At 51.3% G+C, this 25628-nt stretch overlaps 1 protein-coding gene across 4 annotated transcripts in view; it reads left to right on the plus strand.

Moving 5' to 3' along the window:
* Window positions 1-1178: 1178 nt before the first annotated feature.
* TYK2 (tyrosine kinase 2) overlaps window positions 1179-25628 on the plus strand; it is a 29558-nt gene continuing 5108 nt past the window's right edge. The window contains exons 1-21 of one of the 4 annotated variants that reach the window (XM_055429909.2): window positions 1179-1357; window positions 3420-3568; window positions 3707-3773; window positions 4086-4301; window positions 8061-8184; window positions 8302-8449; window positions 8771-8934; window positions 12768-13134; window positions 13843-14055; window positions 14154-14311; window positions 19006-19114; window positions 19203-19398; window positions 19488-19591; window positions 19768-19950; window positions 20026-20113; window positions 21001-21128; window positions 22308-22443; window positions 22525-22679; window positions 24037-24187; window positions 24978-25075; window positions 25348-25540. In XM_055429909.2, the coding sequence (XP_055285884.1) occupies window positions 4106-4301; window positions 8061-8184; window positions 8302-8449; window positions 8771-8934; window positions 12768-13134; window positions 13843-14055; window positions 14154-14311; window positions 19006-19114; window positions 19203-19398; window positions 19488-19591; window positions 19768-19950; window positions 20026-20113; window positions 21001-21128; window positions 22308-22443; window positions 22525-22679; window positions 24037-24187; window positions 24978-25075; window positions 25348-25540 (2911 nt within the window). In that variant the 5' untranslated portion in view covers window positions 1179-1357; window positions 3420-3568; window positions 3707-3773; window positions 4086-4105. Of the gene's footprint in view, window positions 1358-3419; window positions 3569-3706; window positions 3774-4085; window positions 4302-7955; window positions 8185-8301; window positions 8450-8770; window positions 8935-12767; window positions 13135-13842; window positions 14056-14153; window positions 14312-19005; window positions 19115-19202; window positions 19399-19487; window positions 19592-19767; window positions 19951-20025; window positions 20114-21000; window positions 21129-22307; window positions 22444-22524; window positions 22680-24036; window positions 24188-24977; window positions 25076-25347; window positions 25541-25628 lie in introns of those variants that run through there. The other 3 variants (XM_055429908.2, XM_055429907.2, XM_055429911.2) reach the window with 3 other exon arrangements.

Genomic DNA, 25628 nt, shown 5'->3' on the forward strand with positions numbered 1-25628 from the left:
AGATGGCTGGATGGCATCACCGACTCGGACATGAGTTTGAGTGAACTCCGGGAGTTGGTGATGGACAGGGAGGCCTGGCGTGCTGTGATTCATGGGGTCGCAAAGAGTCGGACACGACTGAGCGACTGAACTGACTGACCAATGCACCACCAGGAAGGACTCTTGAGTGAGAATGATTGGCCAAAGACAACCCAGAAACTAACCCCATCACCATAAAACCCAAGACTGAGAGCCATGCAGCAGAGCAGTTCTCCTGGGTTCACTTACCCCGCTGCTCTCTTTTCCCCCGGGCGCCACTTTCCAATAATGTCTTTTGCTTTGTCAATACATGTGTCTCCTTGGTAATTTATTTCCAAGTGTTAGACAAGAGCCCACTCTCGGGCCCTGGAAGGGGTCCCTCTTCCTGCAACAAAATGAAATAATGTGTATGAAACGCTGAGTGCACAGCCTTCTCTGTAAATATAAATAGCAGCGACTTGTTTTGCAGGGATCAGAACTTGGATCAGGTGAGACGCCCAAGCTGCTACCTTGAGCAAAGAGGCCTCAGAGAACAGGATTTTGTTGTTCTTCAGTCACTCTTTGCCACCCCATGAACTGAAGCACGCCAGGCTTCCCTGTCCTTAACTATCTCGCTCGCAGTGTTTGCTCAAACTCACGTCTATTGAGTCAGTGATGCCATCCGACCATCTCATCCTGTCGCCCCCTTCTCCTCTTGCCCTCAATCTTTCCCAGCGTCAGGGCTATGGGTGTGCCCTGAATGCCTTCTCCAGAAGGCGGGGGTGGGGATGGCTGGTGGTCGGTGGGGTGTCTCAGCTCCGAGAAGCAGGGCTGGCTTAAGCAGACAGGGAGGAGAGGCAGGACGGAATGTAGGGCCACATGGCAGCGGGGTTGGAGGATTGAATGGCAGCCAGCTGCAACCTTGATCGCCGAGATGACGATCTGGCCTTGCACCAGGGTAAGGTCTGGAAGCCTGACATGCTTGGATCCACGCCTGCGTGGGTAAGTCGCGGCGCCGCAGAGAGTACTCCCTCTCCCGCCCTGGGTTGAGCGAAACTTGAAGCCTGAACCAATAGGGGAACCGCCGTAGTAGTGAAGGGGCGGAGCAGGACAGCGACCAATGAATGTGCCCGTTTCAGGCGACCAATGGGAGGTGCTGTTCCAGGGGCGATCAAGAGGCCGCTGCCCGGGGTGGTGGGGCGGGGTCCCGGGTTGTGGCAAGTTCCGGGGAAAGGGTGAGACTGGAAGGGGGCGCCACGGAGCGCGCCCGGGAGATCCAGGAAGGATGCTGCTGGCGGAACTGCCCTTTGCAGGAGGTGGTTAGAAGCCCCCACACTGCCTTGTGACTGATCGATGCCGGGTGGGTACACAGCGCGGTTCCTGCCCCTGTCGGCAGGGTTTGGAAGTTTCTGGCGGGGAGGTGGGGGTGCTTAGGGGGTTGGGGGCTGCGGACCTCGCTTAGACCTCATCTTCAAAGCTAGATCTGTGCCCAGTGGGGATGAGGAAGGAGGAGATGGCCACTACAAAAGCCCGATCCCTAGGGTCTTATCTCAAATATAATCATTTGTTGTTCAGTAGGTCAGTCGTGTCCGACTTGGCGAACACTTACCAAGCGTTTGCCAGGCCCCTCGCGGAGTCTTTTCTCTGCTTCAAGCTCATTGAATCCTCCCAACAACCCTTTGAGAGAGAGACTGTTTTATGCCTATTTTCCAAATGAGGAAACAACTTCTGAGAGAAGTTGATTCCTAACAAATCCGGCATTATGCAATTGCGATATTCTGTTTTTCCCTCATCACGTTCTTAAATGAGTAACGTCGCTCTAATTCCTGACAGTCCTCCGGAAATACTTGGAGACCTCAGGAAGCCTGGACCCTGGGTCTGTCTCTCCAAAAGTTCCAGATTGTTGGGAAAAGAGCTGAACAGAACCCCTCCACCACTCAGGGAGCCAGCAGGGACCGGGGTCACTAGTAGGGGTAGATGTGGGAGGCAGGAATATTGGCTGAAAGAGAGAAACGACTATGATTATAAAAGTAATGATAATGACTTCATTCTTGATTTTATCATATTTGTTATTTGGTCATGCCTGTATCAAGATTCATAATGTGTAACATGCAGAACTGTGTTGAACATCACAACCTAATTGATTTATAACTCTAGTTTTAAAAAAACGTAGAAAAAAACACCATAACTACAATCATCTGATTTAGTTACACAATATAAAAAATGTGAAGTGTAACAGCAGTAATCAAAATGTGAGGTGGAGAATTAAAAATGTAAAGTTTACAAATTCTACTAAAGGGAAGCTGTTAGCTTAAAAGAGGGTATTGTCAGTGTGAGGCATGTTTTGTAAATCTTATAACACATCTTAAACTTATTAAACTTAGGGTTCAGTTCAGTTCAGTTCAGTCGCTCAGTCGTGTCCGACTCTCCGCCACCCCATGAACCACAGCACGCCAGGCCTCCCTGTCCATCACCAACTCCCAGAGTTCACTCAAACTCATGTCCATCGAGTCGGGGATACCATCCAGCCATCTCATTCTCTGTCGTCCCCGTCACGTCCTACCCCCAATCCCTCCCAGCATCAGAGTCTTTTCCAGTGAGTCAACTCGTTGCATGAGGTGGCCAAAGTATTGGAGTTTCAGCTTTAGCATCAGTCCTTCCAATGAACAGCCAGGACTGATCTCCTTTAGAATGGACTGGTTGGATTTCCTTGCAGTCCAAGGGACTCTCAGGAGTCTTCTCCAGCACCACAGTTCAAAAGCATCAATTCTTTGGCGGTCAGCCTTCTTCACAGTCCAACTCTCACATCCATACATGACCACAGGAAAAACCATAGCCTTGACTAAACGGACCTTGGTTGGCAAAGTAATGTCTCTGCTTTTTAATATGCTATCCAGACTGGTCATAACTTTCCTTCCAAGGAGTAAGCGTCTTTTAATTTCATGGCTGCAATCAGCATCCGCAGTGATTTTGGAGCCCAAAAAAATAAAGTCTGACACTGTTTCCACTGTTTCCCCCTCTATTTCCCATGAAGTGATGGGACCAGATGCCATGATCTTCGTTTTCTGAATGTTGAGCTTCAAGCCAACCTTTTCACTCTCCTCTTTCACTTTCATCAAGAGGCCTTTGAGTTCCTCTTCACTTTCTGCCATAAGGGTGGTGTCATCTGCATATCTGAGGTTATTGATATTTCTCCCAGCAATCTTGATTCCAGCTTGTGCTTCTTCCAGCCCAGCGTTCCTCATGATGTACCCTGCATATAAGTTAAATAAGCAGGGTGACAACATACAACCTTGATGTACTCCTTTTCCTATTTGGAACCAGTCTGTTGTTCCATGTCCAGTTCTAACTGTTGCTTCCTGACCTGCATACAGGTTTCTCGAGAGGCAGGTTAGGTGGTCTGGTATTCCCATCTCTTTCAGAATGTTTGGGACCCCTCACTGTGCAACTTAGGGTAACCACAAGGGAAAAATCCTGTAGTAATTTCATCCAAACACAAAGACAGACAGCAGGATAAGAAACAAGGAAGAACCTGTCTACAAAACAGCCAGAAAACAACAAAATGGCCATAGTAAGTCCTTACCTGCCCACAATATGGTAACAGTAGTGCATAATTCCCTTACAACTCTAGTTTAAAAGTTTCTTTAAAAGGAATATAGAAATGTCGCCGTCTCTTCATGGCAACACTCTCAGCATGTCTATTTTCCAGATGGGGAGATTGAGGCCCAACATGACTAAATGACTTGCACCTGAGTCGACACAGGATTCACCCCCAGGTTTGTCTGACCACCCAGGTTATTTTGGAAAGCCACCTTTCAGGGCAGACTTTTGTACTGGTGAGTTTGTCCAGTAAAGGGGTTGGTGATGGTGCTGTTCATGACTGATGTAGCGTGGGGGGAGGGTGTCGCATACCCCAGCTCCATCAAACAGATGTGGAAACTGAGGTCCATGGAGGGGACTTGGGTGCCTAAGTTTGCACAGTGAGGGGTCCCAAATCTTTCCCTTCAGTTTGGAAGGTGGGAAGGTTGAGGTAGTAAAAAGGGCCCTGAAAGCTGAGGCCTGGGGGTTGATAGGATGTTCCTTCACAGGCAGGCCAGCTGTCAAGAACATGCCTCTGTGCCAATGGAGGGCCACCACCAGGGGCAGGAAGCCCAGTGGGGATGCAGCTCAGCCCATGGCCACCAGAGGAGGCCTGACAGTGCTTCTGCACTGGGCTGGCCCCAGTGGTGGGGAGCCCTGGGTCACCTTCACTGAGGCCACACTGACCGCAGAGGACGTCTGCATCCACATCGCACAGAAAGTCGGTGAGTCCCGGCCATCGGCCCAATGGTGGGGTGGAGGTGCCAGCAGCCACTGGGCCCCGTTCATCCAGTTGTCTGTCCATTCATGCAGTCCGCATTGAGTGAGCACCTTCTGTGTGCCAGCCCCCAATTACAGCCTCTGTACTTTGCAATCAGCTTTGTAAAAAGCTGATATTCTAATGAAAGCGAAAGTGTTACTTGCTCCGTTGTGTCCAACTCTTTGCAACCCCATGGACTGTAGCCCGCTGGGCTCCTCTGTCCATGGGATTTTCCAGGCAAGAATACTTCAGTGGATTGTCATTCCCTTCTCCAGGGGATCATCCCAACCCAGGGATCAAACCGAGGTCTCTTTCATTGCAGCTGAATTCTTATAGGGCTCAGCAAGAAATGCAATAAATAAGGAAACTGAATAGGAGACCAGAGATGATGGTAAAAGATTTAACATTTCGGCACTTGCCTGGTGGTCCAAAGGTTAACACTCTGAACTTTCGTTGTGGGGATGGGAGCCAGGGTTCGATCCCTGATTGGGAACTAAGATGCCACAAGCCGCATGGTGCAGCCAAAAAAAAAAAAGATTTAAAACTTGAGGAGATAAGGGAGCAAGCCATAGGGACATCTGGCAGCGAGAACAGCAAGTGCAAAGGCCCTGAGGTGGAAACTTGCTGGTAGCTGTGAGGAGGCCAGTGTGGCTGTAGCCAAGTGAGTGAAGGGGAGACAGGGATAGGTGAGGGTGAACAGGTGATGGTGAGGGTTGTGCAGAGCCTTTTGGGCCTCAGGGAAGACTTCGAATTTTACTGCAAGTAAGATGGGAGCCGTGGAGGACCTTGAGCAAAGGAGGAACATGGTTGGACTCAAGGGTCAAAGATGCTCTGGCTGTTGTGGCGGGAGCAGGGTGTGGTGGGTGAGGCTAGGAGCAAGGAACTCCAGGAAGGGAGATGATGGGTGAGAGGTCAGCAGAGTCAAGTCTTAAACCTTCAAGCTTAAGGGCCTTAAACCCCAGAGGGAGAGTCTAGAGTTTAGACTTTTTTCCAGGAGCAGTAGGGAAACATGGAATGGTCATGAGAGCTTGCAGTGGATGTGCTCAGAAGTCTAATGTCTTCTGCCAGAGGAGAGGGTATCTTCAAGGGGACTTCATTTACCTCCCCCCTCCTCCAGGACATCCTCTCAACCCCCCTGCCCCACAACTGAATGGGAGCTTTCTATAACACTTTGTACTTTTGTAGATTTCTATAACACTTTGTACTTTTCCACTGATGGCTGATTCTTTTTTTTTTTAATTAATTTATTTATTATTGACTGCACCAGGTCTTAGTTGCGGCACTTGAGATCTTTAGTTGCGACATGTTTGATCTAGCTCTCTGACCAGGGATAGAACCTGGGCCCTGTGCATTGGGAGCGCAGAGTCTTAGCCACTGGACCACCAGGGAAATCTCTGACTGTAAAGAAGCTGGACAGGTTTGCTTGGCGTGTGAGTCATGCCTGGTCAAGGTCCCAGAGAACCTGATCTGTTTAAGGAAGCAAAAGATCTTAAGAGTAACTGGAGCATCAGTTTCAAGAATTTAGAAGGGAAACTAGAAATTAAAAGCAGAGCATGACTATCTGTGTCCAGGTCATGGTTGTTCTTTGCTGAGGGGGTTGAGCTTTCTTACGGGGCAAAGGGGGAGCCATGGAAGGTTTAAGCCAGAGAGTGAAATAGATTGTTTCTTTTTTTTTCAAAGAATATCTTCCTCTAATATTTGTCTTTTTGTTTTTATTTTAAATATTTATTTATTGGCTGCATCAGATCTTTGCTGTGGTGTAGGAACTCCTCACTTGTGGCTTATGGGCTTAGTTGCCCTATAGTATGTGGGACCATAGTTCCCAGACCAGAGACTGAACCTGCATCCCCTGCATTGGAAAATGGATTCTTAACCACTGAACCACCAGGGAAGGCCCGCAGATTGGTTCTTTAGGAAACTGTCTCACAGGGAAGCATGCTCCTTCTTTATGGTGCAGCATACTTGGATGTAATGATTTTTTTTTTGGCTGTGCCACGTGGCTTGTGGGATCTTAGTTCCCCAACCAGGGTTGAATCTGAGTCCTCAGCAGTGAAAGCACCAAGTCCTAACCATTGGACTTCTGGGGAATTCCTGGATGCAGTGAGTTTTGTAGAGCAATTTGGCATCATATAACCTGAATACATTCCCTGAGGGCACACAGTTCCACTCCTAGATACACACTCTACAAACACTCGGCTCATATGTTCCAGGAGACACACACAAGAATGTTCAGAGCAACCTCATTTATTTTACTGAGAAATAAGAGGCCATCTCAAAGTCTGTGTAGAGGAGAATGCACAGATCAGTCTCAATGTGGTTGAACACTGGAATACTATGCAGCCAGGAAAAAGAAATGCAACCAAAGTTACATGTATCACGTGTGAAGTGTAAAAGCTATCATAGCCTGAAAAAAAAAATTGCTGAAGGACACCTATGATATAATACCCCATTCAAGTTTATAGCATTTAAAACTAGGTCATAGAAAATATGAAAATGATAAACTCTAGTTCAGGAGTCTGGTTACCTCTTTGTGATAGGAGAGAGGAAGTGGATGTAGGTGGGGGTTTCAGTCTGACTTGCCAAGTTTTATTTCTTTAGTGGCTGGTACTTAGGTGATTATAAATTATTCCAAAAGAACTATTTTAGATACAGTTTTTAAGTGATGTACGTATAGAAAAAGATGCTTGGGTGGCCAGTATGGGGAATGACAATAAATCTGGAGGCTGAACTGGGACTGGGTTTTGTGTTTGAAGGAAGTGGGTAGATCCTAGAGAGAACGAAGGGTGCAGAAAGAATAGGACTTGTGACCAATCTGATTTTGAGGAGGTGGGATGAATTAAGGACAAAGATGAAATCCTGACTTAGAGAACTGTGCTGAGAGGGGGCAGGTTTGGGGACCTCAGATGAGATCTATTTGGAACAAAGCACATCTCAGGGGGCCAGAGATATCCACAGGGTGACAGCAAGGGTAGTTGGGTATTTCTCTGGGGCTGGAGTTCAGAGAGAGACAGGCAAAGTGCCGGCAGTATGAAGAGCTGTGTTAGTCTATGCTAGGTTTGCTATAGTAACAAGCAGCATCCCCCAAATTCTCCTGGGTTAAGACAATGAAAATTTACTGTAAGTCTGATAGTGAAAGTGTTAGTTGCTTAAACATGTCTGACTCCTTGCAACCCCATGAACTGTAGTCCACCAGGGCCCTCTGCCCATGGAATTCTCCAGGCAAGAGTACTGGAGTGGGTAGCCATTCCCTTCTCCAGGGCATCTTCCCAGGCCAGGGATCGAACCCGGGTTTTCTGCATTGCAGTCAGATTCTTTATCATCTGAGCCACCAGATGTAAGCATTTAATGCTGATGCCCTAGTGTTTAATGCTGGTCAAATGGTTCCCCTCTATCTTGTAGCTTCACCACTAGGCATGAAGGGTCTGCAACATCCCTAGGGTAGGGAAGAGGACAGGAGAGTTTATTTCTAGACCTGGAAAATGTATATTCCTTCTGCCCACATCCCATTGGCCAAAAAACTGTCCAAGGCCCTCATCCTAGCTGCAAGGGAGACTGGGAAATATAGTTTTTCTGTGTGGCCACAGCATGGTCTACATATTGCATTGTCTTCTTTTGGCAGGGGAGGAGGCCGGGGAGAGGTTGTGAAGGGAGACAGCAGGTCTGGGAGTCCACGAGGCTAATGGCAGCAGACATCAACTTCCTGACTCATTTCTCCCCTGTGCAGGCATCACTCCACCCTGCTTCAGTCTTTTTGCCCTCTTCGATGCCCAGGCCCAGGTCTGGCTCCCTCCAAATCACATCCTGGATACCTCCAGGGACTCCAGCCTGACGCTGCACTTCCGCATGAGGTGGGCAAAGTCCCCTTAGAAGGCTTTTGTCCTCTCCCCTCCCTCCCCTGTCCCCCCCTGCCAAGATTTGGCCTGAATCCATGCTAAACCCCAACTGCACCCTCTCCTTTCCTGCAGGTTTTATTTCCGAAACTGGCATGGCATGAATCCTCAGGAGCCGGCTGTGTACCGCTGCGGGCCCCCAGGGCCCGAGACTTCCTCAGAACAGCCAGAGCAGGGGGTGCAACTCCTGGACCCTGCCTCCTTTGAGTACCTCTTTGAACAGGTGTGAACAGGGCTGGGGAGGCGTGACTATTTGTGAGGGACCTTGGGCAATTGAGGAGCCCCCCACTTCCCTCCCAATTTGCTATAGCTAGTGGGTTTCAGTCATGCCATCTGGGATCCTTTGGCTGCCTGAACAGAAGGGTTTTGGACTCTTAGGGTTGCAGGGGTAAGAGTACTGTGGTTGATTAGTGATGTCTGCCACAGGCATAGGATTGGGCAGATGAGGCATACATATGGGGTCCCTCCCTTCCTGAAAGTAACCAGAAGCTGGGGAGTGAACAGGTTCTCACACCTCCCTTTCTGCCTGATTCCCCATCCCCAGGGCAAGCATGAGTTTGTAAATGACGTGGCATCATTATGGGAGCTGTCCAGCGAGGAGGAGATCCACCACTTTCAGAATGAGAGCCTGGGCATGGCCCTTTTGCATCTCTGCCACCTCGCTCTCCGCCACGGTATCCCCCTTGAGAAGGTGGCCAAGAAGACCAGGTATCTGGGAATGGGGCAGGGACATTGCATAGGTGGGTGGACATGCCCGGGTATCTGAAGGACAGGGTAGACCTTGCGTACTGCCATGCCTTCATTCATTCAGCAAACATTTATCGAGCACCTACTGTGTGCTGGTACTGGTTTTGGGTTGGACACACAACAGTAAACCAGGCAGACAAAATCTGTGACTTCCTAGAGCTCACTTAAAAAAAAAGAGTGTATTTATTTTGGCTGTGCTTGGTCTTAGTTGCAGCATGCAGGACTTTTAGTTGTGGTGTGCAAACTCTTAGTTGTGGTGCATGGGATCTAGTTCCCTGACCAGGGATCGAGCCCAGGGCCCCCTGCATTGGGAACACAGAGTCTTAGCCACTAGACCACCAGGGAAGTCCCTGGAGCTCATATTTGATGGAGAGGACAGGCAGTAAACAAAATACAAAAACAAAATGTGTAGTGTTTTTGATGGTGACGAATGCAATGGGGAAAAATTAAACTGGAAAAGAGGAAGGGGGTATCAGAGAATGAGGGGCGTACAGTTTAAAACTGGGTCATCAATTTCTCACTGAAAAGGTGACATTCACTTTCAGAGATTTGAAGGAAGTAAAGGAGGGAGCCAGGTGGGTATTTGTGAGAAAAGAATTTTCCAGAGGCATCAGCCAGTACAAAAGCCCTGAGCCTGGGCTGTGCCTGATGTGTTGGAGGAAGTATGGCTGGAGTAGAGTGAGCTTGGATGACTCCCTAGAATTTAAGGGAAGGGAGAAGGCAGGAGTCTGGGGGAGTTACTCACCTCCACTGAGGTGAGGACTGGAGCAATCAGGGCACACTGCCTGGAGGAAGCAACCCTGCAGTTTTTTGTTTTTCTTTTTTGGCTGTGCTATGCAGCTTGTGGGATCTTAGTTCCCCCATCAGGGTTTGAAACCAAGGCTCCAGCAGTGAAAGCGCCAAATCCTAACCACTGAAAACTGCCAGGGAATGTCCCAGGACCTGCATTTAAAAAAAACAAAAATTATTTATTTTTGGCTGCATCGAGTCTTAGTTGAGGTATATGGAATCTTCGTGGTCTCTCTAGTTGCAGCGTGTGGGCTAACTTGCCTCAAGTCATGTGGGGTCTTAGTTCCCTGACCAAGGATCGAGCCTGTGTCCTCTGCATTGAAAGGCATATTCCTAATGACTAGACCACCAGGGAAGTCCTAGGACCTGCAATTCTTTTTGAAATTATTTATTTATTTATTTTTGGTTATGCTGGGTCTTTGTTGCTGAGTAGGCTTTTCTCTAGTTGTGGCTAGCAGAGGCTACTGTCTAGTTGCAGTGCACGGGCTTCTCATTGCAGTGGTTTGTTGCCAAGCACAGGCTGTAGAGCACAGGCTCGATAGTTGTGGCGTATGGGCTTACTTGCTCTCCAGCATATAGAATTGTCCCAGATCAGGGATTGAACCCCTGTCCCCTGTGTTGGCAGGTGGATTCTTTACCACTGAACCACCAGGGAAATCCTAGGACCTGCAATTCCTTTTTTTTTTTTTAACTAATTTATTTTTAATTGGAGGATAATTGCTTTACAATGCTGTATTAGTTTCCGCCATATATCAACACAAATCGGCCATATATCAACACAAATATACCTATGGGTATATACCATCAGTTCAGTTCAGTCACTCAGTCGTGTCCGAAGTCTCTGCAGTTCTTAAAGCACATATTTTTCGATCCCTGTTGTGTTATCACTCTGGAGGACCAGGGCTGTGACCATGAAGCCAGGAGCCCAGAGGAAGCACCCTATCCAGCCTAGAGATCAGAGGATGCTCCTGGGGTGACATTTCTGCTAAGAGCTGAAGGTTGAGTTGGCTTTATCCAGACGTGGACTGCTTTGGCAAACATTGGAGGCAGAGGGAACAGCATATACAGAGGCCCAGAGGCAGCAGGTGGCAAAGGCCTGTTTCCAGGGGAATTGAACTTGGAATGCAATTGCCCAAGTCAGCCAGGCGCTAATCGGGGGTCTTTTTCCCTCCAGGTCTTTAGGGAGTCCTGGAAAGCTTGGGAGTAGGGGCAGAAGACAGCTAGAACCTTGAGCTTTAGGATCCCTCTGTGCAAGGGATGGAAAAAATGGCTTGGGACATGGCAGATAAGGCTTGTGTGTGTGTGTATGTGTTTAGTTGCTCAGTCATGTCCGACTCTTTGCGAGTTCACAGACTATAGTTCCCCAGGCTCTTCTGTCTATGGGATTTCCTAGGCAGCAGTATTGGAGTGGGTTGCCATTTCCTTCTCCAGGGGATCTTCCTAACCCAGGGATTGAATTCGCGTGTCCTGCATTGGCAGGGGGATTCTTTACCACACTGAGCCACTGGGGAGACCCAGGATGGGGTGTAGAAACCTGTAATCTGAATGGGCTATGCTGGGGACTTTGCTGGTCTAGGAATCCACCTGCCAATGCAGGGAACTTGGGTTTGATCTCTGGTTCGGGAGATCCCACATGCCACCCCTGTGCCAGAACTACTGAGCCTTCTCTCTAAGCCTGTGTTCCCCCAGCACAACCAAAAAATAAAAAAAATACATACATAATAAAATAAACGGGCTGTGCTGGTGGGTGGTGCAGGCAGGAGAAGAGGTGAAGAATGCAGCTTTGTGAGGAGCAGAGGGGCTTCCCAGAGCTGTCCTTTTATTGATAATCATATTAATGATCAAAACAATAGTGACTTCTCTAGTAATAATAATAGCCAACACTCACATAGTCTTTATTTTGTGCCAATCAATAGTCCTAATTCTCTCGTCAGCCTTAGATGTGGGTACTGTTTGATCCAATTTTACAGATGAAAAGATGGAACTCTTTAGAGCTTAAGGAATTCACCCAATATCTGGAATTTCAGCCATGTAGTCCCCTCCAGAGTCCTGGGCTCTGGCCCGGACACCATTTGGCCCTGCATGCTTGCGCTTTATCACATTTTCTTTCCACTTTCATAACAGCCTGCCTGCTTTTTATTGTTTGTACTTTTATTCAATTTTAATATTTTCTGACTGAAGTACCATTGATTTATAATGTGTTAATCTCTGCTGTACAGCAAGTTGATTCAGTTATATATTTTTTTAAATATTCTTTTCATTTATAGTTTATCACAGGATATTGAATATGGTTCTCTGTGCAATACAGTAGGATCTTCTTGTCTATCCATACTAAAGCTTACATCTGCTAACCCCAACCTCCCACTCCGTCCCTCCCCCAACTCCCTCCCCCTTGTCAACCACCAGTCTTCTCTCTATGTCCATAATTCTGCTTTTGTTTGGTAGAGAAGTTCATTTGTGTCAAATGTTTTTTTAATTATTAATTTTTAAAATTTCTGGCTGCACCGTTTTCTTCATTGTACTGTGCAGGCTTTTCTAGTTGTGGTACATAGTCTCTAGAATGCATGGGCTCAGTAGTTGTGGCACACAAGCTTAGCTGTGGTATGTGGGATCTTAGTTCTCCAACCAGGGATCAAACTCAGGCCCACTGCATTGGGAATACAGAGTCTTATCAACTGGACCAACAGGGAAGTTCCTGTCGGGTTTTAGATTCCATGTATCAGTGATATCGTATGGTGTTTGTCTTTCTCGTTTTGACTTACTTCACTCAGGATGACAATTTTTAGTTGCATCCATGTTGCTGCAGCTGACATGATTTCCTTATTTTTCATGGCTGCATAGTATTCCATTATATATGTATACCACATCTTTATCTGCTCATCTGTCGATGGCATTTAGGTTGCCTGTTTTCTAGACGAGGTAGCTGAGGTTCAGAGAGGTTAAACCACTTCCCCATCATCGCCCAACCGGGGCCCCTGAACTGCCCCTCTTGGTCGTCCCCACAGCTTCAAGGATTGCATCCCACGCTCCTTCCGGCGGCAGATCCGGCAGCACAACGCTCTGACGCGGCTGCGCCAACGGAGCATCTTCCGCAAGTTCCTGCGGGCCTTCCAGCCGGGCTGCCTCTCTCAGCAGGTTGTCATGGTGAAGTACCTGGCCACGCTCGAGCGACTGGCGCCCCGCTTTGGCACAGAGCGTGTGCCCGTGTGCCACCTGGAGCTGCTGTCCCAGGCCGAGGGGGAGCCCTGCTACATCCGGGACGGTGGGCAGGCCCCTCGCGACCCTGGGTCTGAGTCTGCTGCCGGACCCCCCACCCACGAGGTGCTGGTGTCAGGCACGGAAGGCATCCAGTGGCGGCTGGTACCGGCGGAGGTGAGTGGGGTGCCTCTACCATCTAACAGTGGACGGTGTGGGCTCCTGCTCAGCCTTGACTTTGGCCTCGGAAGGTGGCTATGGCAAAGGTGGTTTTCCCTACATGTCTCTGGGATATGTTTGTCTGTGCATGGGGGTCTGTTTCTTGAATTGTGTCTTAAAGGCTCTAATAAGGCCTGCAATCAAGAATTAAGTTCAGTCTTAATGTTCTGCCTAAGCATTTCCAATGCATGTTGGTTCCAGAACCCTTTCAATAATATGACATTCTTCATGTCTGCCGTGGAATTAAGTCTATGCCATATACTTGGTTACCTTGTCAGCCTGGATCAGCTCCAGGCCAAGCCCATTTCCTTCAGCTCGGCCCTCAATAGAGGGACAGCAGCTGTCTCAACCCCATGGTGATATATCCTCTGCCTGCCCGCCCTGGGGAGCTGATGGCTAGGGTCTCTGCTTCTGGAGAACACCTTTGACCTCTGGGGCCAAGAGGGCTAGGAGCACCCTTTCTGCCCTCCCCAAAGTTCCATCTTCTGGTGACTGTATCTCTCTGGATGGGTCCCCCGTCCAGCCTGTGACACTGCACTCATGGATAGATGCCCGAATAGGTAACCTGGTCCTTCCGGCTTCTGCCTCTCCTGAGGGAGGGAAGGGCAGGGGGACTGAACAGGCACAACCCTGCTCTATTCACCTGCCCCACATGCTGGCTTCCAGGGGCCTGGTGATGGTGGTGGTGCTGGTGGCGGCAGCAGGATGCCTGATGCTGACCCATCTGGGAAGAAAATGAAGGCCCAGGAGGCGGGCGGCGAGCCAGTGGACAGGCCTCGGGCGACCCCCTGGTCCTACTTTTGCGACTTCCAGGACATCACCCACGTGGTGCTGAAGGAATGCCACGTCAGCATCTATTGTCAGGACAACAAGTGCCTGGTGGGGCCTGGGGCTGTGGAGCTGAGCTGAGCGGGGGGGAGATGCCTCTGGCTGTGATGCCTGCTTGATGATCCCCCACCCCCACCCCCGGCCTGCAGGAGCTGACCCTGCCTTCCCGGGCTGCTGCCCTGTCCTTGGTGTCACTGGTGGATGGCTACTTTCGCCTGACCGCCGACTCAAACCACTACCTGTGCCATGAGGTGGCTCCTCCACGGCTGGTGATGAGTATCCAGGATGGTATCCATGGACCCCTGCTGTGAGTGCCTCGGGTGGGGGGGTGGGGACAGAGCAGGAGGGGCAGCCGCCAGCTGGGCAGTGAGCTCTAGGGACTGTGGAGTTTAGAGGAAGTGTGCGCACATTGATGTCTTAGTGTGTGCCTGTGCGTCTTAGGGCGGGAAGGCCCGTGTGTCCACCCACCTGTGTGAGTGCACGCTGGTGTGCAGACATTCAAGTCTCAGTGAGCATGTATCAGTGTGTGTGTGTCCTGAGTCTGCATGCATGTGTGTGGGTGCATGTGTGTGCCAGCATTTGTGTCTAGTGAGTACACGTGTGTCTGTATGGGCCTGCGTGTACTGTGCAAGGATTCACTCATACCGCATTGTACATGTGTTCATATCAGTGAGTGATCGTGTGGGTGCATGTGTGACCCATTCATGTGTGCAAATAGAGGTTATGCAGGGAGAGAGGGCACCTGTAATGGCATGGGTGGTGTGCCATTCTGAGAGCGCCTGGCTTTGGGACTGGGTCCCCATGCATGTCTGGATGTTTAACAGCTGTGTCACTGCTCTGGTGATTACATTTGATTTTGTTTTGTTTCTCTTGTATTTTTTGACATTGCCATGAGGTTGTGGGAACTCAATCCCCCCGACCAGAGACTGAACCTTGAATCCGTGCCCCCTGCAATGGAAGCACAGAGTTTAACCGCTAGACTGCCAGGGAAGTCCCCCAACTGCATTTTAAATTGTCAGTACATATTTTCACACCTGACTGGTGACTTTTACGCGACTGTGTGTTTCTCAGATGCTGGTGGCCATCGAGAGATACATGTGGTGTTTCCACCCCTGGAGTTGTAATGTGACTCACCCCTGGTCACTGTGAGTCACTGAGCATGCCCGCCTGGACGTGTGTGGCTGAGAAGGTTGAGTGTCAGGGCTCATAAGGTCATTGATGTGTATGTGGCCATCCCGTTTGCTGCCAGGTTGCGGTTTGTGACTGTCAGCTCCTCTGGCCTGGGTATCCCTTGTCCTACCTGAGATACTGGGACTAGCTGCCGGTGGGGGAGGCATGTCATAAGAGGTCTCACCCCTCCTAGCCTAGTCTGTACGCCAGAGGAGGGTGAGCCTCCTCACCTCTCAAGGGGCTGTGGTCTCATGGAAGTCTGTGGGCTTTGTCAGCGTTTTTTTAGTCCATTCAAATAGAATACCAATGGCTGAGTGGCTTAGAAACCACAGACACTTCTCATAGTTCTGAAGTCCAAGTGCAAGGTGTTAACAGATCCGATGTCTATGAGAGCCCCACTTCCTATTTCATAACCACAAGTTCAGTCTGCTGGCTGTGTCCTCATATGGTGGAAGGGGTGAGTGAGATCTCTGGGGTCCATTTTTTATAAGTCACTAATCCCATTCATGAGGGCTCTACCCTCATGATTAATCACCTTCCCCCAGGCCCACTTCCTAATGCCGTCACCTCGGGGGTTAGAGCTTCAACACAGGAATTATTGTGTTCTTTTTTAAACTTTAGTTACTGTTGGCTGTGCTGGGTCTTCGTTGCTCTACTCAGGCTCTTCTCCAGTTGCCGAGAGCAGGGGCTACTCTCTAGTTGCGGTGTGTGGGCTTCTCCTGTTGTGGAGCAGGGGTTCCAGGGCTAGCAGGGCTCAGTAGTTGGGGCTTGTGGGCTTAGCTGCTCCACAGCATGTGGAATTCTCCCAGAGCAGGGATCAAACCCACGTCCCCTGCGTTGGCACGTGGATCCTTATCTGCTGAGCCACCAGGAAGTCCAACACAGGAATTTTAGGGGGACGCTAACATTCAGTCTGTGGAGCTGCCGGGGCCTGTGGGGCCATGTCACCTTGCGGTACCTGTTTGTGTTTACGACCGTGCTCACCTCTGGGTCTGGGATGCCGGCCCCTGGGCTGTCATGTTACAGTGGGGGATCAGCTGTGTCTGTGATCTTTGACCTTTGTGTGTGTGCCAGACTGTATTGTGTGTCACCCTGGGAGTGGCGACACAAGTAGGAAGTCAGGAAGCACCTGGAGTAACAGGTAAATTTGGCTGAGGAGTACAGAATGAAGCAGGGCAAAGGCTAATAGAGTCTGTCAAGAGAACGCACTGGTCATAGCAAACACGCTCTTCCAACAACACAAGAGAGGACTCTACACATGGACATCACCAGATGGTCAACACTGAAATCAGATTGATTATATTCTTTGCAGCCAAAGATGGAGAAGCTCTATATAGTCAGCAAAAACAAGACCAGGAGCTGACTGTGGCTCAGATCATGAACTTCTTATTGCCAAATTCAGACTTAAATTGAAGAAAGTAGGGAAAACCACTAGGCCATTCAGGTATGACCTAAATCAAATCCCTTATGATTATACAGTGGAAGTGAGAAATACATTCAAGGGATTAGATCTGATAGAGTGCCTGAAGAACTGTGAACAGAGGTTCATGACATTGTACAGGAAACAGGGATCAAGACCATCCCTAGGAAAAAGAAATGCAAAAAAGCAAAATGGCTGTCTGAGGAGGCCTTACAAATAGCTGTGAAAAAAAGGGAAGTGAAAAGCAAAGGGGGATAGGAAAGATATAAGCATCTGAATGCAGAGTTCCAAAGAATAGCAAGGAGAGATAAGAAAGCCTTCCTCGGTGATCAATGCAAATAAATAGAGGAAAACAATAGAATTGGAAAGACGAGAGTTCTCTTCAAGAAAATTAGAGATACGAAGGAAACACTTCATGCCAAGATGGGCTCAATAAAGGACAGAAATGGTATGGACCCAACAGAAGCAGAAGATATTAAGAAGAGGTGGCAAGAATATACAGAACTATACAAAAAAGATCTTCATGACCCAGATAATGACGATGGTATGATCACTCACCTAGAACCAGACATCCTGGAATGCGAAGTCAGCTGGGCCTTAGGAAGCATCACTAAGAACAAAGGAGGTGATGGAATTCCAGTTGAGCTATTTCAAATCCTAAAAGATGATGCTATGAAAGTGCTGGCTGCACTCAATATGCCAGCAAATTTGAAAAACTCATCAGTGGCCACGGGACTGAAAAAGGTCAGTTTTCATTCCAATCCCAAAGAAAGGCAATGCCAAAGAATGCTCAAACTACCGCACAGTTGCACTCATCTCACTGCTAGTAAAGTCATGCTCAAAATTCTCCAAGTGAGGCTTCAACAGTACATGAACCGTGAACTTCCAGATGTTCAAGCTGGATTTAGAAAAGGCAGAGGAACCAGAAATCAAATTGCCAACATCCGTTGGACCATCAAAAAAGCAAGAGAGTTCCAGAAAAACATCTACTTCTGCTTTATTGACTATGCCAAAGCCTTTGACTCTGTGGATCATCAGAAACTGTGGACAATTCTTAAAGAGATGGGAATACCAGACCACTTGACCTGCCTCTTCGGAAATCTGTATGCAGGTCAGGAAGCAACAGTTAGAACTGGACATGGAACAACAGACTGGTTCCAAATAGGGAAAGGAGTATGTCAAGGCTGTATATTGTCACCCTGCTTATTTAACTTATATGCAGAGTACCTCATGAGAAACGCTGGGCTGGAAGAAGCACAAGCTGGAATCAAGATTGCCGGGAGAAATATCAACAACCTCACATATGCAGATGACACCACCCTTATGGCAGAAAGTGAAGAGGAACTAAAGAGCCTCTTGATGAAAGTGAAAGAGGAGAGTGAAAAAGTTGGCTTAAAACTCAACATTCAGAAAACTAAGATCATGGCATCTGGTCCCATCACTTCATGGCAAATAGATGGGGAAACAGTGGAAACAGTGACAGACTTTATTTTTGGGGGCTCCAAAATCACTGTGGATGGTGACTGCAGCCATGAAATTAAGACGCTTACTCCTTGGAAGAAAAGTTATGACCAACCTAGACAACATATTAAAAAGCAGAGACATTACTTTGCCAGCAAAGGTCCATCTAGTCAAGGCTATGGTTTTTCCATTAGTCATGTATGGATGTGAGAGTTGGACCATAAGGAAAGCTGAGTGCCAGAGAATTGATGCTTTTGAACTATGGTGTTGGAGAAGACTCTTGAGAGTCCCTTGGACTGCAAGGAGAGCCAACCAGTCTATCCTAAAGGAAATCAGTCCTGAATATTCATTGGACTGATGCTGAAGCTGAAACTCCAATACTTTGGACACCTGGTGCGAAGAACTGACTCATTTGAAAAGGCCCTGATGCTGGGAAAGATTGAAGGCGGGAGCAGAAGGGGACAACAGAGGATGAGATGGTTGGATGGCATTACTGACTCAATGGATGTGAGTTTGGGTGAATTCTGGGAGTTGTTGATGGACAGGGAGGCCTGGTGTGCTGCAGTCCATGGGGTCGAAAAGAGTCGAACACGACTGAGGGACTGAACTGAACTGAACTGAACTGGGAGTGATGGGGTCTGTGGCTGGCCGTGTGTCCGTCTGCCATCTGACAGCTGTTTGCTCTGTGTATGTGTGTGTCGCCTTGTTTGCCATGGTGTCTGACAATTATTATGCATGAGTGTGTGTCTGTTCCGTGTCTGTGTCTGCGTGTTCATGCGTGGGACGGTGTGACATTTCATGTGTGTGTTCAGACATAGTGTCTGACATTTCTCCCAGCTGGAAGTGTGCCCTGCTGGGCAGGTTTTATGTGTCTTTGTTGCCAGGCGTGGGTCCAGCAGTGCCCCCAGGTGCCCTAATGGTCCCCCGCTCCCTACCTGCCACCCATCTAGGGAGCCATTCGTGCTGGCCAAGCTGAAGCCTGAGGCCGGCCTCTACCTTATCCACTGGAGCACCAGCCACCTCCACCGCCTCATCCTCACAGTGGCTCAGCGCGACCAGGTGGGCGTGGGGTGGGGGTTCTGGGCCGGGGCTGGGCACGCTCCCTGCCTGGACCCCTGCTCACCGCTGCCACCCCTGCTGCCGCCAGCTCCAGGCTCCCGGCACCAAGGGCTTGCGCCTGCGGAAGTTCCCCATTGAGCTCCGGGCCGGGACAGTCATGCTGGAGGGCTGGGGCCGGTCTTTCCCCAGCGTGCGGGAGCTGAGGGCCGCCCTGCAGGACTGCTCGCTGCGGGCCGGTGATGATTGCTTTTCCCTTCGTCGCTGCTGCCTGCCCCAGCCAGGAGGTACGGAGGTGGGGGTGCCTCGAGGGAATCGGGGCGGGAGGAGGCCTCTCCCATCCGTGACAGCCCTCAGGGACTACTCCCGCCCCCAGAGATCTCCAACCTCATCGTCATGCGGGGGCCTAAGGCCAGCACCAGACCGCTCAACCTCAGTCATCTCAGCTTCTACCGAGTCCGCCAGGAAGACATCACCCAGGTGCGTGGCAGGGGTGGGGGTGGTGAGGGGGTTGGGGGGACCTGGATGGGGGGATGGCCCTGGGATAGGGGATGGGGGGTGGAATGGGGGAGGGGGAAGGAACCCTGCAGGTATGGGGCCCAGAGAGGCAGCCTTAAGCCATTGCCATGGAGAGCTTCCCCTCCACGTTCCCCCAGCTATCCCACTTAGGCCAGGGCACAAGGACCAACGTGTATGAGGGCCTCTTGCGAGTGGGGGGCGGAGGCCCCGAGGGGGACAAGGCAGATGGCGAGGAATCCCCCGTGCCCGCTGGGGACCGTGGGCAGAAGCTGCGTGTGGTACTCAAGGTGCTAGACCCCAGTCACCACGACATCGCCCTGGTGAGTGAGTGCAGCCCGGGGGTGGGGGGCAGGGTGAAGGCGTCTGTGGCCCCCTAACCTGCCCCACCCCCTCAGGCCTTCTACGAGACAGCCAGCCTCATGAGCCAGGTCTCCCACGTGCACCTGGTCTTCGTGCACGGCGTCTTCGTGCACGGTTCCGAGAGTGAGTGGCCCTGTCCCCCCCCACACACAGACCCTCAACATCCCCGCCCCGGTGACAGCCCGGCCCCACTCATACTCTTGACCTTCATCCTTATCCCTGACTGTACACTGACCCCTTGACCTACACTCCGAGCCCTGACTGCACCCCAACCTATGCCTGTTCGACTCCCACCTACACCCTGAACCCTGTCTACACTTTAACCCATACCTGTGCCGTGATCCCTGGCTACTCCCCAACCCTCCACCTCCACTCTGACTCCGGACTGCTTCCCAAACTCCCTTTACCACCAGACACCTCTCCAGCCCCACCCTTGCGTACCTTCTGACCCCTTCTATGCGTGGCACCGTGCAGACCCCAGCTTTGCTGGGCCCCCATCTTCCCAGAGCTCAGCCCCTGTTCCTCCACCCCGCCTCCTCTGCATGTACTTCATTGTGTAGGGCGGCCACGGGCAGCCCCCAGACCCAAAGGTCCATCTCTCCTGCTTTCTCCCCAGTACTGGTCCGCATGCTGACCTCGCACCCCTCCCAGTGCACAGGCACCCCAGCCCTGGGGGATCCAAGTGTCACTCAGACTCCAACCTCCAGCTCCTCTCCCTCCAATCATCTACCCCTCCCCCCGGCTCCCCAGGCCCCTCCTGACCTCCATCACTTACTGTCAGCCTCCTCTCTGCCGCAGCCCTACCCTGGACCCCAATGCCACCTTGCACCTTGGCCTCACCCTGCCCCCACCTCAGCCTGCACTCCAGTCCACATTTCTCTTCTCGCTCAAGTCACTCCCAAGTCTCCCCTGGCGCCCTGCCCCAGGGGAGCCTCAGCCCCTGGGTCCTGCCCCTGGCACTCTGGAGAGTGTGCGGGTGTGCAGCACCTAAAGTAACCGGGCCTTTGCAGACATCATGGTGACCGAGTATGTGGAGCACGGGCCCCTGGATGTGTGGCTGCGGCGGGAGAGGGGCCGCGTGCCCCTGGCCTGGAAGTTGGCAGTGGCCCAGCAGCTGGCCAGCGCCCTCAGCTACCTGGTACGTGGCCTGCAAGCCAGGCCTGGGTGGGTGGTGAGGGCCAGGGCAGCCCCCGCATTCAGAGGGGCATGCTTGCTAAGTCACTTCAGTCGTGTCTGACTCTTTGCAACCCTGTGTGGACTGTAGCCTGCCAGGCTTCTCCATCCATGAGATTTTCTAGGCAAGAATACTGGAGTGGGTTGCCATGCCCTCCTCCAGGGGATCTTCCCGACCCAGGGATCAAACCCACATCCCTAATGTCTCTTGTATTGAAAGGTGGGTTCTTTACCACTCGTGCCACCTGGGAAACCCCCGCATTTGGTAATGGAGGCCTCAACACATCCCTCTACCCACTAGATCTTTCCATGAACCTCCTCTGCTCACCCACCCCTGTGGCTCCCATGTCCCCCTGACTCCCCAGCTTGATATCCAAGACCCAAAGGGAGTTGCTTCTGTTTGTTCTTTCTTGCCATTCATCCTCAGCCCCTTTTGCTCCAGTCACCCATTTCCAGAACACCCTCTGTGTGCCAGGCTCTGTCTTAGGCCCTGGGGACCCAGGAGAGAAGAAAATAAGCAGAAGTCTCCGTTCTTAGGGGAAGCTGGCATTTTACCTGGGAGGGATAAACAAGAAACATTTTGGTCAAAAAGTCTGTTCTGGCTTTTCCATAGCATCTTACAGAAAAAACTGAATGGACTTTTTGCCCAGGCCAGTAATAATTAAGTATATTACATGATGTGTCAGAAAGTAGCAAGAACTGTGGGGAAAAAAACAGAGGTGGAGATGAGGATTTGCTGCAATTTGGGGAAGAGGTGAAGCCTTAAATAGGTGGGTCGGGGAAGGTCTCACTAAGGGGACCTGGAGGTGATGGGGGCAGGGGTGGGGGGTATGAGGACATCTAGGGGCAGTGCATTCCAAGCAGTGGGAACAGACAGTGCAGAGGCCCTGGGGCAGAAGTGTACCTGACACGGACTGAGGACAACTGTGAGGTCCTCTGGCCTTTTATCCCTGTCTGAGAGCCTTGGCCTCCAGTGCTGGGAAAACAAGGACTCACTGGGGACCTTGGACTGCCTTGTCACTATGACAATGCACTGCCATATCCATAATAACCACAATTTTCTTTTTCACATGGGCCATGTGGGATGGGTAGGGGTAAGATCTACAGCCCCCAGTGACCACGCCCTCTTTCCACACCACTCCAGGAAGACAAAAGCCTGGCTCACGGCAATGTGTGTGGCCGGAACATCCTGCTCGCACGGCTGGGGCTGGCGGAGGGCACCAGCCCCTTCATCAAGCTGAGCGACCCCGGCGTGGGACTGAGTGCCCTCTCCAGGGAGGGTGAGGACCCAGGAGGTGCTGGGCACAGGGACGGGCTGCCCCACTCCTTTTACCTTGCTGACCTCTGACCCCGGCCCCCAGAGCGGGTGGAGCGGATCCCCTGGACAGCCCCCGAGTGCCTGTCTGGTGGAGCCAACAGCCTGAGCACCGCAGCTGACAAGTGGGGCTTTGGTGCCACCCTCCTGGAGATCTGCTTCGACGGCGAGGCCCCCCTGCAGGGCCGCAGTCCCTCCGAGGTATGGTCGGAGCACCCCTGGGCCCGCTGGCACCCCTCCAAGGAGTCCAGAGGGCATGTTTCAGGCTCAGAGCTGCCTCCCCTCTGGCCGTTCAGTCTCATCCTGCTGGGGCTCCATCAGTTTCATCTGTCAGTTGCGATGAACTGCAGTCCCGACCTCATAAGGTTGTGTGTGTTCAGTCACTTCAGTCGTATGTGACTCTGTGCAACCCTATGGATTGTAGCGCACCAGGCTCTTCTCTCCATGGGATTTTCCAGGCAAGAATACTAGAGTGGGCTGCCATGCCCTCCTCTAGGGGAATCTTCCTGATCAAGGGATCGAACCCGCATCTCTTACATCTCCTGCATTGGCAGGCTGGGTCTTTACCACTAGCGCCACCTGGGAAGCCGCATAAGGTCATGGTCACAGCAGATAGTCACATACTTTATTATTATAAAGTGATCGTTTTTAATTGTTTTATTCATTATTATTGTTTTTTAATTTTTGGGCTCTCTGGGTCTTCGCTGAGATGTGCCAGCTCTCAGGTTGTGGCGCTTGAGCTCTAGAGTACACAGGCTCAGTAGTTGCAACACACAGGCTTCCCTGGTTGCGGCGCATGGGCTTAGTTGCCCAGTGGTGTGTGGCATCTTTAGTTCCCCACCCAGGGATTGAACCCACATACCCTGCACTGTAAGGCGTATTCTTAACTACTGGACCACCAGGGACGTCCCAGGTCACATGCTTTAGTTTTAGGCAGTGTATCCAGGCCATCAAGGAGGAAGCACAGGCTGTCGAGAGGAGGGGTTCCCAAAGGATGCCCCTGACCCAGCTGAAGGGTGGGACAAGACCTCCCAGAGGAGGTTTTAATCCAAGTGCAGAAGTACCACAATGTCCCAGGCTGGGAAGGGCAGCCTAGGTGGCCGACACAGCCTTTGCAAAGGCTGGGAGGCTTTAAGTGCATTCAGGGAGCTGAAGACCGTAGGAACTTCCTGGGAGTTGGTGGGTGGGGCCAGCAGGACCCGGCCAATTAGAGGCTCTCAGTCCCAGGGGGAGGATGTTGTTTGTAGACACCAAGGTGGGCGAGGCCTGGCTGCCTCCTTTCCATCCTCAGAGGCAGGTGGAAATCCAAGCAGAAAAGGCCAAGGTTGACATGCTCTAGTATAGCACAGGTGGCCGGACTTGAGTTCCAGTCCAGACTCTGCAGTGATGGCCAGCTCTGCATCCCTTTGTGGAGGCTCAGTAGCCTCATCTGTAAAATGGGAATGACAAGAACAAGGAGCCGACTGGTCCACCCTGTCCCTCTGAGGACCTGACTCTGCCTCCTTCGGGACCAGGATTGAGGGCGTACACTGACTCCTTCTAGTCTCCTCCCCACCAGAAAGAGCGTTTCTACCAGAAGCAGCACAAACTGCCTGAGCCCTCCTGCCCAGAGCTGGCCACACTCACCAGCCAGTGCCTGACCTATGAGCCAGCCCAGCGGCCATCCTTCCGCACCATCCTGCGTGACTTCACTCAGCTACAGCCCCAGAGTGAGCACCATGCCAGGGCGGGGACCCTGGAGGAGGGAGGGAGGGGCTGGGGACACAGACATTGTGTCCCCAAGTCTCTGTACAATGGCTTAGAGTATGTGTGGGTTTCTGATTCACTTAAGCAGAGGGGAGGGGTTACCCAAGCTCTCTGTTTAAAAAAAAAGATAAAAAAAATTTTTTTTGACTGTGGTGGGTTTTCAATGCTGCGTGTGTGGGCTTTCTCTAGTTGTGGTGAGCAGGGGTTGTTCTCTGGATGTGGTGCTTGGGCTTCTCACTGTGGTGGCTTCTCTTGTGGAACACTGATGCTAGGTGCATGGGCTTCAGTAGTTGCCGCGGGTGGGCTCAGTAGTTGTGGCACATGGGGCTTAACTACCCCGCAGCACATGAGATCTTCTTGGACCAGGGATCAAGCCAGTGTCCCTTATATTGCAAGGCAGATTCTTAACCTCTTGACTACCAGGAAAGCCCTTCCCCCTCCCGCTCTCAGCTCTCAGTGTTTTGCTTGGGGAGAGCCACAACTTCTTTGGGTGAATTAGACCCTGGCAAATGTTTTGGTTGTTAATGAAAAGCTTGTGCCCTTAACCCAATCTCAAAACATCCCAGGTGTCGGTTTTGGTGCAGTCAACTATGCATTTTAGACAAATAGAATTTTTCAACCCTTGCAAAAAAAGTTTCCCTGTCTGGAGGATCAGAGCTGGGGGGGTAGCAGTCATCGGCTTTCTGTGCCCGCAAGTATGGCTCCTTGGGGGAGAGAGCGGTCGTCTGGACTCACCCACTGTGGCTCTTCCAGATCTCGCTGATGTCTTGTCTGTGAGCCCAGATTCACTGGCTTCAGATCCCACAGTTTTCCACAAGCGATATTTGAAAAAGATCCGGGATCTGGGTGAGGTGAGGGCGGGGCCTTGAGGGCTGGGGGCGGGGCCTGGATGCCCAGGGTGGGGTCTGGAAGACCGGGGTCAGGGCCTCGGCTGTAAGAAAGCTCTGGCCTTAGAGACCCTCAGCTTCAAGGGAGGCCCCGGGGAATTGAAAGGGAGGCCTCAGCTCCCAGGGGCCCCCATCAACAAGGAGCAGGCGGGGCCTAGGATTTTCCAAATAGACCTGCCTGGAAAGTAGGCTTGGGGAGCTGGGGTGAGGCTGACCCTCCTGCACACTCCGGCCAGGGTCACTTCGGAAAGGTCAGCCTGTATTGCTACGACCCGACCAACGACGGCACTGGTGAAATGGTAGCCGTGAAGGCCCTCAAGGCAGGCTGCGGTCCCCAGCTCCGGACGGGCTGGAGGCGAGAAATCGACATCCTACGCACGCTCTACCACAAGCACATCGTCAAGTACAAGGGCTGCTGCGAGGACCAAGGTGGGCGGGGCCCGGAAATGTAACGAGGCGGGACTAGAGCGTGGGTGGGGCTTTGTGGGCGGAGCCAACATGACCTCCGCCTCTCAGT

Source organism: Moschus berezovskii, chromosome 8 (genome assembly GCF_049115385.1).
Source record: "Moschus berezovskii isolate FMDL1 chromosome 8, NW_MosBer_1.0, whole genome shotgun sequence".
In the NCBI taxonomy this organism is placed as follows: domain Eukaryota; kingdom Metazoa; phylum Chordata; class Mammalia; order Artiodactyla; family Moschidae; genus Moschus; species Moschus berezovskii.